Source organism: Elephas maximus, chromosome 4, assembly GCF_024166365.1.
Source record: "Elephas maximus indicus isolate mEleMax1 chromosome 4, mEleMax1 primary haplotype, whole genome shotgun sequence".
NCBI classification, from domain to species: Eukaryota; Metazoa; Chordata; class Mammalia; order Proboscidea; family Elephantidae; genus Elephas; species Elephas maximus.
Genome location: NC_064822.1, coordinates 162,216,900 through 162,235,554, shown reverse-complemented (window position 1 = coordinate 162,235,554; position 18,655 = coordinate 162,216,900). Strand labels below are relative to the sequence as shown.

Genomic DNA, 18,655 nt, shown 5'->3' with positions numbered 1-18,655 from the left:
TCTGAGGTGCCTCCAGGTGGACATGAAATTCCAACCTTTCAGCTAGTAGGTGAGTACATTAACCATCTGCACCAACCGGGGACTCCAAATGTCTTCAGACATTGACAAGTGTCTGTCCTCTGAGGAGCAAAATCACTCCCAGTTAAGAAGCATTTTTCTAAATCTAATTTTAGAATTAGATTGCTTTTTAGCATTTTTATTGCATTTAATATAGTAAAGACATTAGTATCTATGAACATTTAGTTTTGCTAATTTATAATTATGTTAAATATTAGTGATTTTTATTAGTAAAGCTTAAAATAATAAGCAAGGATTCTGTGTAATGAATCTTTACAATTCTATACAATCTTATGCTGTTAAATTAATTTGCCTTATCCAAGTCCAATGAAATGCCAAAGAATTTGTGGCACCAGTTGTCAAGCGGATTTGAGAGCTTAAGTGTGGAAGAATCTATCAGGAATCCAAAGCAGAAAACAGCAGAGGTGTCATGCTGTCAGTGCTGAAGTAATAATTCAACAGTGAAATGAGGAGCAAGTTTTGTGAGACAATTTTATTTGCTAGTGAGATCAGACAGAGAATACTAGAATGGTACAACTGGATGGGACTTTAGTGATTATTATATCCAAGTCCATCAACTCACAGATGAGATTACAAAATTCCAAAAAAAAACTTTAAAGGATTTGCCTAATTTATAAACATAAATTAATCAATAGTGGAAATGGGAATTAATATAGATATTCGACACTGAGTCCAGTTTTTTTTTTTTTCTGCTTCACCTCTTTGCTTCATCCAATAATTAGATAATTTCCCAGGATGCCAATAATTCTTATATAATAAGCATTGTAAAGATACACATTAAATTCATACGTACGGAGGTTCCTGAGGGAATGGAATACTCCACATCATCTTGTGCTACCTTCTTTTTAAAAAGTTTTGAATCCTGGAGAAGTTTGAGTATGGAAAATACTATTGCAGCACTAAAATAGAGAAGATATTTTAAATGTTATTAGTACTATAAATGTAACATTTGTATGTTATTTCCTAAGACTCTTCCTCCAAAATAATTGCCTGTAAGTTGCTCTAGAGCTAATTTATCTTATTCTCTATTGATGCCCAGCATGTAGTATAGCGGCCGGGACATAATAGAAACTCAACAAATATTGTTAGAATGAAAATGAGTAAATGAAAGAATTTTTCTAGAATCTAAAATAAAACTTTCTATTGACAATCCCATTAATAAAATGAGCACATATGTATTCTAAATACATCATAATCTGGTTCTTCAGTTTTTTGAGGTTATAGAACTGTTACGCAATTTGCTTAAAAACTCTTAACCTAAATGATTGCTTAATCAGCATCTAACAATGACTGAAAGGAAAAGTACTAACTTAAGAAATTAGAGGTCAGGAGACAGGAATTTGCTTTACTTCCCCTTGCTCCATGCGTAACATTTTCTGCATTTAAAACCGTTATGTCCTCCTCCCCTGTAGAATTTATTTATAATTGACATTATACTCTTTGAAAATATTTAAATAATATATGTCAAAAGGCTGAATACCTGGAGATGCTCATGGTAGTGTTATTTCTATAGGTAAAGACTGGGTGAAAGCCAAATGGATAATATGCTTACTGTCTAATTGCCCACATGGTAGCTCCACCTGTATAGTTAGGAGACAGTCACCTTTAACAGGTTAAAAGCAGAGCATCTTGCTTCCCTCTTCCCACCCAAATGTGGTCCTCATCTATATTCTCCATTTCCAAAGTAGGAAATGGCACATGCTGTCAATGCTGAAGTAATAAATTCAAAAGTGAAATGAGTAGCAAGTTTTATGAAACAAAGCTTGGAACTCATGAGTCACCACTGCTTGCTGTCTTTGACACATACACCCCACTTTCAATCCTTTTGTCTTGCATTTAATTTAGGGTGGCTATGAGTTGGAACCAACTCGACGGCAGCGGGTTTTGTTTTTAATTTAGTGTGATATTAATATTGCCATTTCTGCTTTATTTGTTTACCTTTTATTGGTAGTTTTGACCATCCTCAAGCTTATAAAAGTGTCTAGACCACTTCTAGATTTTTTTGGGAAGTGGCCTACATTAGAATGTTATTTTTTAAAATCAGTCTGGGAGTCTCCCCCACCTCCTAAGGTATTGTGGTATTTATTATTTTGTGCAAAATTTCTCTTCTGTGCTTCAAAGAAAAGCATCAAATATCCACATCCTTCTGGCATTCTCCTTCCTCTGCTTCTGCCCCACAGCTCTTAGTAAGGGCTCCTGTGTACTTACTACATGACCCTGACTCCTTGGGTCTAGGGATGGGCTTGTGGGCCAAGCTGGGCCAGTCAGAGCATTTTCCTGGTATCTGAACCTGGGACAAAGTCAATCTCAATCTCTCTGTGGCGAAGTTAGGGCACAGAAGTCTGAGTAATAGTGGCAGACATGTTCCCAACTGTATAGAATAAGGCAGCGTGATAACAAAACAAAACAAAATGCCAACACTTAAGCCAAAAGAGCTGGGATGGTATATTGGTTTTCTATTGCCGCTTTAAAAAATTACCACAAACTTGGTGGTGTAGACAATAAAAATTTATTGTCTAACAGTTCAGGAGGTCAAAAGTCCCAAATCAGTTTCACTGGGATAATATCAAGGGATCAACAGGGCTGTGTTTCTTTCTGGTGGCTCTGGATAGAGAATCCATTTCCTTGACTTTTCCAGCTTCCAAGGGCTGCTCACATTCTTTGGGTCTTGGCCCCCTTCCTTCTTCAAAGTCAGCAATGTTGCATTTCTCTATGATCATATTCCATAGACACATCTCTCTCTGAACTCTCTTCTTTCTCTCTCTTCCACTTTTAAGGACCTTCATGATTATGATAGTCTCTATTAATCCATTTTAAAAAATAACTTCTGTAATTACCAAAGTATAAAATGAAATAATACATTTTGATTACCCAAATGTAAGGTGGAGAGTTTAGTACTCTTGCATTACCATATATTTTTCATATCTGCTTGGTTAATATAAACCAAACCAAACTCACAGCTGTCATGTTGACTCCAACTCATAACAACCCTGTAGGACAAATTAGAACTGCCCCATAGAGATTCCAAGGAGCTGCTGGTGGATTAGAACTGCTGACCTTTTGGTTAGGAGCCAAACATTTAAGCACTGTGCCACCAGGGCTCCATTGGTTAATATAACCTAGAGATAATACATCAGATTATATTTTTATTTGGTTAATATAATCTGATATAGTACCCCTAGATAAGTATTAATTATCTTTGTATTCTATCAGCTTTTTTGGGTATCAGTTTTACCATTTGTATTCAGTTATGTAAACTTATCATGATTTAGACTGAGCATAAACTGGTTCCAGTGCTCACCACCAGTCATTTTTTAAAAAACAGAGTCCACATTCCTGCATTTTGGATGATGAGATTAATCTTGTTTACTGGCTGGAGTACCCAATACAATGTCAGGGTATCTGACCAAGTTTCTAAATGGTGAATACCTCCTGAGTTAAGGGCTTAGCTGTGGTAGAGGGTCAAGTTTTCTTCCCTCTAAACTTCCTGGCCAGCACTGCTGCTCCTTTCAGGGATAAAGTAGATATAAATTTTCCCTGTGGCTCTTAGTCCATCTTCATCTGTATGTACCTTTTGAAAAACATTTCCCTAACTCTTGCAAAAGATTAATTATTACCCTGAGTTTTCAGTACTGCTAAAGCTTTTGTACTTTTCTATATCTTCATGGGTCCTTATGTCTTTCAATGGAAATCTGGGAGAGAAAATAACAGGAAATATTATCTCAATGGTATCATCAAGTATAAATCTATATCTCATTCATTGCTTTCATTTCAATTTTTCAGTGAAGGGATGAATATTTTTCCATATTTACTACTTATAATTTCCTCTTTTGGGTGACATGTTTATGGTATTCGACATTTAGCGATAGTGTCTTTTTTATTACTTTTATCAGCAACTTTATATAAAAGGATATGACCTTTTTATCACATATATGACAGGTAGAATCTTGTTTACCTATGTATTATAATTTTAAGTTTTTGTAAGACTTACAAAATTAAAACATTTTACAGATCAAGCCAGTTGTGGCCAGTACTAATTTTAGAAATCTATTCCCATTAGAGATTTGATTATTATTTAACTGTATATTCTTCTGTTTTTATAATTTTTTAAATTCACCTGTAATAACCTAATTTTTATGCATTTGTACACTGGAGGTTGAAAGTTCAAATCCTATTTCTTCCCTGTATTTGTTGTGTGATCTTGGGAAACCCAATCAGCAATTTCCTCATCAATATAACAGAGATTTGATGATAATAATGCATACCTCATGAAATAGGATTGTTTAAGGATTAAACGAGATATTTATTCTTTCACTTGCTCAGCTATATGTATCGTACACCTCTTCTGGGCCAGGAACAAATCTAGTAGCTATGATAATACCAATGAACGAGGCAGACAAAACCCTCTGCCTCCATGAAGGTGACACACTAATGAGAATGGGGGTTGCTTAGCAAACAGGAGCACTTTGAAAATAAGTGCCACTCAATCTACGCTAGCTATTAATTACCATTATCAGTGTATTAAGTAAGTGGGGAAGGGGCTAACTTGATTTTTTCTAGTTTGTCAAGCAGTATCCCAACATACCAGCGATTACTGAATTTATTTTAAAACGTCAAGGTTTTAGTGAATAATTAAAATGGTTTAAATATTTATAGAATATTTTCTAAGGTACTGTTTGTGATTATCTAACTTTCATGGTTTTCATTTAAAATAAAACTAACTAAACAGCAAGAAATCGATACCAGCAACACAAATCCCTCATAACACTGATTCAGTGTGTATACAGACCTAAAACTTCCTCTTTATGTAGCTTTCTCCCCCACATCCTTCCCTCCCCAGGCTACATGTTTCTCAGGCTTCTTGTTTACTGAATAGCTTTAGAGGCTGGCATAATACAGCTACTTGAGGACGCTGGAAGAAGAAATAATTCTGCTAGTTCTAAGGTCTAAATTCCGATTTCAAGAGAAACGAGGTAAGAGGTTTGAATCATTCTAACCCCAAAATGAAGAAAACGTAAGAAATACTACTGTGCCCTAATCCACCTGGTACTGCTTAGTTGCACAATGGAAAATTTCTAGTTTCTCCATTACACTAAGAGAGACAGAAAATGGAGGATTATCCATAATAAAAAAAAATATAAACCGTCTAAAATCCCAAAGGAAGGAAGTTTCATCCTGACACAAAATCAAAAGGCTCAAGTGTTTTCTCATTTAGCATGCAATAAATTAACTGCAAAGGAGAAGAGAAAGAATGCTTATTAAAAAAAAAAAAAATTAAACAGGTAAGATTCTGAGAGAGGCAGCTGGAGAAGTAGAAATACAGCTTGAATAACTTTGATCCCATTTATTTCTTATTAACATTCATGACAAAAGTGGTCAGTTTGTTCTCATAAAATCTATGCAGCTCACTCTACCTCTCACCCTAGGGAATGTACCTTTCAATTTCCTTGACACACAGTTTTATTAGAAGTATCATGAAATGTCAAGCTAAACATCATTTGGAAAAGGGACTGTCCAACACTCTCAGCAGTGCCCTAGCAGAAGCTCGCGGGGGGTAAAGTTCATGTAAGAAAAACTCATTCATCTTGACAGCAGGCTTCCCAAAATGACAACTCGACTCCAAAAAGGCAATAACATCAAAGTTTTTGTAGGTTCTGTCCCAAGGGCCAGGTTCACATATTTAAAATAGGAGCGATTCTGATATATTCACACATTATTTGCATATGTCTATCTGGTTTTCAAACTAAAAGTTCTATTATGATGGTTCTTACTCTGGCCATTTTGTAATTTTTAGTTTCTCATTTCCTACTTCCATCCTTAAAAAAAAAAAAAAATCATTCATACCCTCCATATCAAAAGGATGTATAGAGCTGGGGAAAGAGTGAAGGTAAATGGCAAGAAATACCTTCCAGGGCTGCTGTTGATCTCTGGGACAGAATTTGTAGAAAAGAATTCTATAGGAATTGAGACAGTAAAAGTTCCTTCTCCCTTCAAGCTTCAATGGGGAAAACAGTATATTATTATGCTCAGTCAATTTTACCATCAACCAACTGCCATAGTATTCTTAAATAAAGTTGTAAGTGAAGCAATACTCTAAATCAGTGAGTCTGAAGCTTTTTTATTTCAGGACCCATTTCACCCTTAAAACTTACTGAAAACTCCAAAAAAGCTCCATCAGTATTTACCATGTTAGAAATTAAACTGAGAAATTTTTAACTTGATTAATTTTTATTAATTCATCTTAAAATAAAAACTCTGTTATTAATGTTTTTTTAAGAATAACTATTTTTTTTAAGTTTGAAAAATGGCATTGTTTTGCATTTTTGCCTATCTCCTTAATATGTGGTTTCATAGGAGACATTCTCCTTAGTAGAAGATATTCATATGAGTTTCTTCATTCAATTTTTTGTGACATATTGTTTTGCTTGAAGTATATGAAAAAATTAGGCCTCACACAAATAGATGTTGGAAAAGGGAGACTGCGGTGCACTGAATTACTTAATATGGCCCTTCAAGCCACGGTCTTTGTGACACCCACCCACGTGATTGGGCAGGACAGTGCAAATAAAATAATTGTGGCCCACCAAGGGGATTAGTCAGTTTTGTCATCCTGCTAGGCTTAAACGAAAGCCAATTTCAGAGCAGAGAGACAATCTCACTACCACCAAGGAAGAAGAGCCAAGGATACAAAGAGAGAGCTATATAACACTGAAGATAGCAAGAAGTAGTGACAAAAATGGTGGCAGGAAAGACTGGCAGGAGATGGCATGGTGGGCTTCCCAGCACACAAAGCAAGAAATCAGAGTGCCTTCAGATAGGAGGCTTGCTGGCAGAGTGAGGTGTCTCTAGGTACTTGGTGGAGCTAGATTTGCTGATCCACGGAGCTAGAGCTGAGCACTTATTGGCAGAGCTAAAAGAGCTTTGTAGCATTTGCCAGAGCAGGGTAGAGAGAGGCCTTCCTGCAGGCACAGTTGAGAAGAAGCTGCCCTGATAGAAGAACTGTATCTTGAGCATTCCTGAACCTGAACTGTAACCTGTTTACTTCCCTAATAAACCCCATAAACACGAATATTGTCTGTGAGTTCTGTGTGGCCATTGTAACGAATTACCAAACTCAGTACAGAGCGCCATGGGAGGGACGGTTGGTGTCAGAATTGGTAAAGATGGTGGAGAGGGGAGTTATATCTGACCTTGGGCTCGTAGGAATCAGCCTTGGGCTGTTGATCTTGATTCTCCTTCCCCCTTGTGAACTTAGAGGATGTCAGATGCCACCCCAAGCCATTTTTACAGAGGCATATTTTAATAACCTCTTTAAATAATTGTGAATATTCTCTTCTGCTACACAAAAATGTGACAAGTGGTGGTTTCTTAAAAGTTGATTGCATTATGAACTCAAATACCACACACATTGATTAAATTTTCCTACTTGTTACTTTAAAATCTATTGATCTATCTTCCTCTTTGAATGAATCTGTTAACTAGGGTTTTGTAACATCATGCAATGATCATTTGGAAAATAATTGGCTCTCTGGGTTATGTAAATCCTGTAAATGTTGACACATTTCATTACATAATATTTTTAAAAATCACATTTGTTAATATTACTGCCAATCTCATCAGAAAAAAATCTATGTATTAGAAAACTGTCATGCTCGTCATAGTAAATATAAGTTTTCCAAAATTCTAATTTCCCTTATGTCTTAGCCATCTAGTACTGCCATAACAGAAATACCACAAGCGGATGGCTTTAACAAAGAGAAATTTATTTTCTCACAGTCTAGGAGGTTAAAAGTCCAAATATAGAGTGTCAGTTCCAGGGGAAGGCTTTCTCTTTCTGTTGGCCTTCTCATCAATGTTCCCCCAGGCGAGGAGCTTCTTCACACAGGGACCCTTTGTCTAAAGGACGTGTTCTGCTCCTGATGTCTCTTTCTTGGTGGTATGAAGTCCCCAACTCTCTCCTTGCTTCCCTTCATCTCATGAGAGATAAAAGGTGGTGCAGGCCACACCCCAGCGAAACTCCCTTTACCTTGGATCAGGGAGGTGACCTGAGTGAGGGCAATGTTAAAATTCCACCCTAATCCCCTCAACATAAAATTATAATCGCAAAATGGAGGACAACTATACAGTAGTGGGAACCATGGCCTAACTATGTTGATACACACATTTTTGGAGGGACATAAATCAATCAACGACACCTTGAAATTTCAAATATTATCACTGGCAACAAATACTATCGGTTGTTTTCCTAGAGGTGACATGTTCATTTTGCTTATTTTCAAAAAAAATGTCTACCAAATACCCATGTCTGAATCACTGTGATTTGTCAGTTTTTTTTTTTTAATGTTGTTCAATGAAAGCAGCTCATTTATGCTCACTCACACACATGATAACCATCAGACTTTGATATGCAGTGGAACTCCATTAGGCACATTAACCCAGAAAATATTCCTACCCAAATTACAGAATATTAAAAATACATATTTGAGGAGAGAGATTCATAAATTTAATTGATTCTGCTGTTTCATAAGGGCATTCTTAAATGAAAATGGCTTTTGTTTTGTTTTTCAAAAGTACAAGTGTGTGGCAGTGAAGAATATGACCACTAATACAGTTTGAGGCTACCTCTTTGATTCACAGTGAGGCACCAGTTTTACCAGCATCAGTGCAAATATCAACACAATGAAGAAGGCAAATGATGGCTTAGTGTTACTATAAAAACAGCTCTGACCTCGCAGACCTCCTGAGTAGCCCCTGAGGACCCCTAGAGATCTGTGGACCACACTTTGAGAATCACTGTTCCCAACAGACAGTACATCACTACTTAGAAACCATAAAAATTATAAATCACCATGAACCTACGCTGTCTCTAGCATAAAATAAGATTTAAGTGTGGTTAATCATACTGATGAGGTGATTGTATATTTCCCATGAAAACCAAGAGGACTTTCTATTTATTTCCCCTTTTGAAAACCGACAGATGGATTTCCTCTATTTAAAGACAATGACGATCTAAAATGTAATCCCCCTTCAAATTCTGAAATGAATGCATAGGGTTAATGCATGAACTTTCATCATAAATGAAGAAAGGAGAGGAAAAAGCCTAGAAAAAAAATTATTTTCATCTAATTTGATACTTTCTTCTTTTCTTTCAGTGACTACGTTTTTTTTATTTCTAGAAAGTTTATTTGGTTCTTTTCCAATTTCATCTATGTTTGGTGTTGTCTTATTATTGCTTTAAACATTCTCTTCCATCCTTAATAGTCTCTTTCAAATTATTATATTATCTTTAGTTTTAGGCTGTGAAGTCCACCATTTATTGGGTCTGCTAACTCCTTTGCAGCTGTTTCCTCATTTGGATTATAATTTTTGGCTGTAGGCATATTTTTAGTGGGAATTATTTTCCATGGGAGTCCTGTATTTCCTGGGTTGGTCCCTATGGGGAAGTTTTTAAGGTTAATTTTTCAGGGTTTCTGCATTTCACAAGCAATGCCAAATTGGATCCACAACTGCTAACGGCACAGGTCTGGAAAACTAATTTCTCTTGGGTGACTCTTTTTCCATCTCTACTCTGGTCATGTATCTAGCTTCCTTGCTACTTCCCACCCCAAAGCCCATTCTGAGATCTCAAGGAAAAGAAGACTTTTATTCTGCATTATAGAAACAGAGACATCTAGACTAGGCTCTGTCTCTACTATGTACCAATTATAATAAGAATATAAAAGTTTCCCTCTCTACTGGGTCATTTTCATTAATATATATTGTCTCTCCCATCTCAAGACAACTTGTCTTGACCCTACTGCTACCAAATGCTGTCACCCCATTTCTCTACTCACCTTTATAGTAAAACTCCTCGAAAGCATTGTCTTTACTGACTGACTCCAATTTCTCTCCTCTCATTGTCTCATAAACCCACTCTAAATATGTTCTTTTCTCCAACACCTTTAGGAATTATTCCTGTTAAGGTTACCAACAACCTCCATGTCACTGGTCAATCCAATGGTCAATTATCTGTCCTCATCTTACTCAAATGATCAGCAGCACATTCAGCAGCATCAATGAGGATCTGACACTAACCATACATTTCTAATCAGCCACTATAAAGGTTTCTCAAATGGTTAAGCACAGTGGAGTTTAGAAGATGTAGCATTTTCAAAATAGTTTGTTTTTAAGATTTTTACTTAGCTGTTTAAAAATATATATTCATATATTTTATTTGCAAAAACCTGTAAGGCCTTAGGGAGCAGTGAGTTTATGATAATGGGGGGAGAACAACTCAGGCAAGAAGGGTGAGAATGGCTGCACAACTCAAAGAAAGCAATCAATGTCACTGAATTGTACATGTAGAAACTGCTGAATTGGGTGTATGTTTTGCTGTGTATATTTGCAGCAACAATAACAAAATAAATACAAGTTAAAAAAAACTGGGGGGGGGGGCCAAGATGGCTGACTAGGTAGATGCTACCTCGGATCCCTCTTGCAACAAAGACCTGGAAAAACAAGTGAATCGATCACATACATGACAATCTACGAACCCTGACCAACAAACACAGATTTAAAGACTTGACCTGAGTGACAGAGACTGAGAACAAACAACTATGGGGAAGCAGAGGCTGTTTTCGGAGCCTGGAGCCAGCGTCCCAGTCAGGTAACCTTGGTAGCGGTCTTAGGACTGGGCGCAGGGGAGCTGAACAAAACATCCTGTGAGGGCACAAACACGGGGCGCAGCCCTACCCCCCTGAACTAACCTCGGGAGGGGGCCCAGCTGATCAGCGCAGGTGGCACGGCGACGCGGCTGGCGGGAGGAGAAGTCGCCGGGAGGCAGCGACTGGTTTTGGAGCTGGGAGTGCAGCGTCCCAGCCGGGAACCTTAACGCTGGGCTTTGGACTGGCAGCGGAGGAACTGACAGCGGCTTCTGCGGGCCTGACCCTCGGGGGCAATCTCTACACAGCCAGCACACATAGGCGACACGCCCCTCGGGAATCTCAGATAAAATAGTCATCCCAAGCAAGATAAGTAACTTTGTCTATATTCCGGGGTGCTACTCTCTCCTGTTTTTCTGAACCCTCCCCTCCCCTTCCCAGGCGGCTTCATTAACATTGGAATTTCCTGAGCCAGAGGGAGAACTGCTCAACGGTTTTTCTTTTCCCTTTTTTTTTTTTTGGTCTTTTCCTAACTCATTCTTCCGGCCTGAGAGAAGCAGCCACAAAAAACCCAGGGACCAAAAACCCTTCCCTAATTGGACTAAAAACACAGAACCAGCTCCAGCCAAGCATATGTGATCCACAGTCTCCAGCTTTCATCCCTACAGGGAACAAGGTGGCTATTATAATGCAAAGGCATTTCTGATAGGGATCTGACTGCATTTTTTTTTTTAGCAGATTTACTGGAAAAACAAGTTTCCCAGGTCTGGTATCTCTGCTTATTCAACAGAGCCCTAACTCACCCACAACAGGGAACTGAGGGCAGAAGCTCCCCCCAGACCACCTAGCCTCCTGCCTTAGGGGTCTAAGGAGGGTGACACCTACCAATCTGTAGAGGTCCTTGCATTGGGGGCCTAAGGTACAGCTGCAGAGCCCTCCCACCAAGGTGCTTTAGGAATAGAGACACACCTACCTCACTGACACTTGGGGGAAGCCTGTCAGCATCTTGCCCCCACTGGAGTGTGAACCCCAGCTGCTAATAGAATCTGGTGCATACAACTATCACTGCTACTTCTCAAGGTGGAGAGGTGTTAGGGTGCATCACACACTCCATGACCCAAAATCAGATTCTACTCAAGAATAGTGAATGGACTCAGGCATATATATCTGGAAACAGCCCAAACCAGCTGGTAATAGGTCATAAGTAAGTCAAGGGATACAACAATCAAGACAGCACAATCTAGTAGCCCATCCACGTATATTGAAAGAAAACAAAACAAGATAAGACTCAGTGAGCAAATATAGAATAAATCACTTTATATCTTAGTGATGGCTCAGAGACAGCAGTCGATATCAAACCACATAAAGAAGCAGACCATGACAGCTTCTACAACCCCCCAAACAAAAGAATCGAAATCTTTCCCAAATGAAGATACAGTCCTGGAATTATCAGATACAGAATATAAAAAACTAATTTACAGAATGCTTCAAGACATCAGGGATGACCTCAGAAATGAAATAAGGTAATCTGCAGAAAAAGCCAAGGAACGCACTGATAAAACAGTTGAAGAACTCAAAAAGATTATTCAAGAACATAGTGGAAAAATTAATAAGTTGCAAGAATCCATAGAGAGACAGCATTCAGAAATCCAAAAGATTAACAATAAAATTACAGAATTAGACAATGCAATAGGAAGTCAGAGGAGCAGACTCAAGCAATTACAGTGCAGACTGGGATATCTGGAGGACCAGGGAATTAACACCAAAATAGCTGAAAAAAAATCGGATAAAAGAATTAAAAAAAATGAAGAAACCCTAAGAATCATGTGGGACTCTATCAAGAAGGATAACTTGCATGTGATTGCAGTCCCAGAACAGGCAGGGAGGACAGAAAACACAGAGAGAATAGTTGAAGATATGCTGACAGAAAACTTCCCTGACATCATGAAAGACAAAAGGATATCTATCCAAGATGCTCATCAAACCCCATTTAAGATTGATCCAAAAAGAAAAACACCAAGACATATTATCATCAAACTTGCCAAAACCAAAGATAAACAGAAAATTTTAAAAGCAGCCAGGGAGAAAAGAAAGGTCTCCTACAAGGGAGAATCAATAAGAATAAGTTCAGACTACTCAGCAGAAACCATGCAGGCAAGAAGGCAATGGGATGACATATACAGAGCACTGAAGGAGAAAAACTGCCAGCCAAGGATCATATATCCAGCAAAACTCTCTCTGAAATATGAAGGTGAAATTAAGATATTTACAGATAAACACAAGCTTAGAGAATTTGCAAAAACCAAACCAAAGCTACAAGAAATACTAAAGGAAATTGTTTGCTCAGAAAACCAATAATATCAGATACCAGCACAACACAAGGTCACAGAACAGAACATCCTGATATCTACTCAAATAGGGAAATCACAAAAACAAATTAAGATTAATTAAAAAAAAAAATGCTCAAAACAGGGATCAGTGAAGTCAATATGTAAAAGATCACAATAATCAAAAAGAGGGACTAAATACTGGTGGCATAAAACTGCCATATGGAGAGGGATACAAGGCAATATAGGACAATACAAGATAGGTTTTTACTTAGAAAAATAGGGGTAAATATTAAGGTAACCACAAAGAGGTATAACAACTCCATAACTCAAAATAAAAACTAAGAAAAACGTAACGACTCAGCAAACATAAAGTCAAATACTATGAAAATGAGGAACACACAATTTACAAAGAAAAATGTCTCAGCACAAAAAAGTAAGTGGAAAAATGAAATTGTCAACAACACACACAAAAAGGCATCAAAATGACAACACTAAACACATACTTATCTATAATTACACTGAATGTAAATGGACTAAATGCACCAATAAAGAGACAGAGAGTCTCAGACTGGATAAAGAAAAACGATCCGTCTATATGCTGCCTACAAGAGACACACCTTAGACTTAGAGACACAAACAAACTAAAACTCAAAGGATGCAAAAAAAATATATCAAGCAAACAATAAGCAAAAAAGAAGAGGAGTAGCAATATTAATTTCTGACAAAATAGACTTTAAACTTAAATCCACCACAAAGGATAAAGAAGGACACTACATAATGATAAAAGGGACAATTGACAAGGAAGATACAACCATATTAAACATTTATGCACCCAATGACAGGGCTGCAAGATGCATTAATCAAATTTTAACAGAACTGAAAAGTGAGATAGACACCTCCACAATTATAGTAGGAGACTTCAACACACCTCTTTCGGAGAAGGACAGGACATCAGTAAGAAGCTCAATAGAGACACGGAAGACCTACTTACAACAATCAACCAACTTGACCTCATTGACTTATACAGAACTCTCCACCCAACTGCTGCAAAGTATACATTTTTTTCTAGCGCACATGGAACATTCTCTAGAATAGACCACATATGAGGTCATAAAAGAAACCTTTGCAGAGTCCAAAACATCAAAATATTACAAAGCATCTTCTCAGACCACAAGGCCATAAAAGTGGAAATCAGTAACAGAAACATTAGGGAAAAGAAATCAAATACTTGGAAACTGAACAATACCCTCCTGAAAAAAGACTGGGTTATCAAAGACATTAACGAGGGAATAAGGAAATTCATAGAATGCAACGAGAATGAAAATACTTCCTATCAAAACCTCTGGGACACAGCAAAAGCAGCGCACAGAGGCCAACTTATATGGATCGATGCACACATACAAAAAGAAGAAAGAGCCAAAATCAGAGAACTGTCCCTACAACTTGAACAAACAAAAACTGAGCAACAAAAGAATCCATCAGGCACCAGAAGAAAACAAATAATAAAAATTAGAGCTGAACTAAATGAATTAGAGAACAGAAAAACAATTGAAAGAATTAACAAAGCCAAAAGCTGGTTCTCTGAAAAAATTAACAAAATTGATAAACCATTGGCCAGACTGACTAAAGAAATACAGGGAAGGAAACAAATAACCCAAATAAGAAACGAGATGGGCCACATCACAACAGACCCAACTGAAATTAAAAGAATCATATCAGATTATTACAAAAAGTTGTACTCTAACAAATTTGCAAACCTAGAAGAAATGGATGAATTTCCTGGAAAAACACTACCTACCTAAACTAACACAATCAGAAGTAGAACAACTAAATAAACCCATAACAAAAAAAGAGATTGAAACGGTAATCAAAAAACTCCCAACAAAAAAAAGCCCTGGCCCGGATGGCTTTACTGCAGAGTTCTACCAAACTTTCAGAGAAGAGTTAACACCACTACTACTAAAGGTATTTCAAAGCATAGAAAATAACGGAATACTTCCTAACTCATTCTATGAAGCCACCATTTCCCTGATACCAAAACCAGGTAAAGACATCACAAAAAAAGATTACAGACCTATATCCCTCATGAACATACATGCAAAAATCTTCAACAAAATTCTAGCCAATAGAATTCAACAACCTATCAAAATATTAATCCACCATGACGAAGTGGGATTTATACCAGGTATGCAAGGCTGGTTTAATATTAGAAAAACCATTAACGTAATCCACCATACAAATAAAACAAAAGACAAAAACCACATGATCTTATCAATTGATGCAGAAAAGGCATTTGAAAAAGGCCAACACCCATTTATGATGAAAACTCTCACCAAAACAGGAATTGAAGGAAAATTCATCAACATAATAAAGGGCATCTATTTTATACAAAGCCAACAGCCAACATCACTCTAAATGGAGAGAGCCTTAAAGCATTTCCCTTGAGAACGGTAACCAGACAAGGATGCCCTTTATCACCACTCTTATTCAACACTGTGCTAGAGGTCCTAGCCAGAGCAATTAGGCTAGACAAAGAAATAAAGGACATCTGGATTGGCAAGGAGGAAGTAAAATTATCTCTATTTGAAGATGACATGATCTTATACACAGAAAACCCTAAGGAATCCTCCAGAAAACTACTGAAACTAATAGAAGAGTTCAGCAGAGTATCGGGATACAAGATAAACATACAAAAATCACTTGGATTCCTCTACATCAACAAAAAGAACATCGAAGAGGAAATAACCAAATCAATCCCATTCACAGTAGCCCCCAAGAAGATAAAATACTTAGGAATAAATCTTACCAAAGATGTAAAAGACCTATACAAAGAAAACTACAAAGTACTACTACAAGAAACTAAAAAGGACCTACTTAAGTGGAAAAACATACCTTGCTCATGGATGGGAAGACTTAACATAGTAAAAATGTCTATTCTACCAAAAGCCATCTATACATACAATGCACTTCCGATCCAAATTTCAATGTCATTTTTTAATGTGATAGAGAAATAAATCACCAACTTCATATGGAAGGGAAAGAAGCCTCGGATAAGCAAAGCATTACTGAAAAAGAAGAAGAAAGTGGGAGGCCTCACTCTACCTGATTTCAGAACCTATTATACAGCCACAGTAGTCAAAACAGTGTGGTACTGGTACAACAACAGACACATAGACCAATGGAACAGAATTGAGAACCCAGATATAAATCCATCCACATATGAGCAGCTGATATTTGACAAAGGACCAGTGTCAGTTAAGTGGGGAAAAGACAGTCTTTTTAACAAATGGTGCTGGCATAACTGGATATCCATCTGCAAAAAAATGAAACAGGACCCATACCTCACACCATGCACAAAAACTAACTCCAAGTGGATCAAAGACCTAAACATAAAGACTAAAACGATAAAGATCGTGGAAGAAAAAATAGGGACAACCTTAGGAGCTCTAATACAAGGCATAAACAGAATACAAAACATTACCAAAAATGACGAACAGAAACCAGATAACTGGGAGCTCCTAAAAATCAAACACCTATGCTCATCTAAAGACTTCACCAAAGGAGTAAAAAGACCACCTACAGACTGGGAAAGAATTTTCAGCTATGACATCTCCGACCAGCACCTGATCTCTAAAATCTATATGATTCTGTTAAAACTCAACCACAAAAAAACAAACAACCCAATCAAGAAGTGGGCAAAGGATATGAACACGCACTTCACTACAGAAGATATTCAGGCAGCTAACAGATACATGAGAAAATGCTCTCAATCATTAGCCATTAGAGAAATGCAAATGAAAACTATGAAGAGATTCCATCTCGCTCCCGCAAGGCTGGCATTAATCCAAAAAACACAAAATAATAAATGTTGGAGAGGCTGCTGGTGGGAAGGTAAAATGGTACAACCACTTTGGAAATCTATCTGGTGTTATCTTAAACAGTTAGAAATAGAACTACCATACAATCCAGAAATCCCACTCCTCGGAATATACCCTAGAGAAATAAGAGCCTTCACACAAACAGATATATGCACGCCCATGTTTATTGCAGCTCTGTTTACAATAGCAAAAAGCTGGAAGCAACCAAGGTGTCCATCAACAGATGAATGGTTAAATAAATTGTGGTATATTCACACAGTGGAATACTATGCATCGATAAAGAACAGTGACGAATCTGTGAACCATTTCCTAACATGGAGGAACCTGGAAGGCATTATGCTGAGCGAAATCAGTCAGAGCCAAATGACAAATATTGTATAAGACCACTATTATAAGATCTTGAGAAATAGTATAAACTGAGAAGAACACATACTTTTGTGGTTACGAGGCGGGGAGGGAGGGAGGGTGGGAGAGGGTTTTTTATTGATTAGTTAGTAGATAAGAACTGCTTTACGTGAAGGGAAGGACAATACTCAATACATGGAAGGTCAGCTCAGCTGGACTGGACCAAAAGCAAAGAAGTTTCTGGGATAAAATGAATGCTTCAAAGGTCAGCGGAGCAAGGGCAGGGGTTTGGGGACCATGGTTTAAGGGGACTTCTAAGTCAATTGGCTAAATAATTCTATTATGAAAACATTCTGCATCCCAATGTGAAATGTGGCATCTGGGGTCTTAAATGCTAACAAGCAGCCATCTAAGATGCATCAATTAGTCTCAACCCACCTGGATCAAAGGAGAATGAAGAACACCAAGGTCACATGATAACTAAGAACCCAAGAGACAGAAAGGGCCACATGAACCAGAGACCTACATCATCCTGAGACCAGAAGAACGAGTTGGTGCCCAGCCACAATCGATGACTGCCCTGACAGGGAGCACAACAGAGAACCCCTGAGGGAGCAGGAGATCAGTGGGATGCAGACCCCAAATTCTCAGAAAAAGACCATACTTAATGGTCTGACTGAGACTAGAGAAATCCTGGCGGTCATGGTCCCCAAACCTTCTGTTGGCCCAGCACAGGAACCATTCCCCAAGACAACTCATCAGACACGAAAGAGACTGGACAGTGGGTAGGAGAGAGATGCTGATGAAGAGTGAGCTAATTATATCAGGTGGACACTTGAGACTGTGTTGGCATCTCCTGTCTGGAGGGGGGATGGGAGGATAGAGAGAGTTGGAAGCTGGCAAAATTGTCAAGAGAGACTGGAAGGGTTGACTCATTAGGGGGAGAGCAAGTGGGAGTATGGAGTAAGGTGTATATAAACTTATATGTGACAGTTTGACTTGATTTGTAAACATTCACTTGAAGCTTAATAAAAGTTAATAAAAAAAGAACTGTAAGGAATCTAAGTGCTACCTTTAAAAATAACATAAAAATGCAAAACTCTTGTTATTTTGTCCATTCTTTATATGACATGAAACATCCTAACAGTGTTCTTTAGTAAAGCAATTGCTTTGTTGCCAGTTGTGGTTTTAGGTGCAATAATACGTGAAACATCCTAACAGTGTTCTTTAGTAAAGCAATTGCTTTGTTGCCAGTTGTGGTTTTAGGTGCAATAATACGTGAAACATCCTAACAGTGTTCTTTAGTAAAGCAATTGCTTTGTTGCCAGTTGTGGTTTAGGTGTAACAATAAAAATAGAAGTAGGCACTATTGATTTGGGAATTT

General features: G+C 37.7%; 1 protein-coding gene across 4 annotated transcripts in view; it reads right to left on the bottom strand.

Annotated features, from left to right (window-relative positions):
• CFAP54 (cilia and flagella associated protein 54) overlaps window positions 1–18,655 on the bottom strand; it is a 499,063-nt gene that overhangs the window by 169,305 nt on the left and 311,103 nt on the right. For 3 of the 4 annotated variants that reach the window (XM_049884120.1, XM_049884122.1, XM_049884123.1), the window contains 2 exons: window positions 3,696–3,770; window positions 872–977 (listed from right to left, as the gene is read on the bottom strand). In XM_049884120.1, the coding sequence (XP_049740077.1) occupies window positions 872–977; window positions 3,696–3,770 (181 nt within the window). The remainder of the gene's footprint in view (window positions 1–871; window positions 978–3,695; window positions 3,771–18,655) is intronic. The other variant, XM_049884121.1, reaches the window with a different exon arrangement.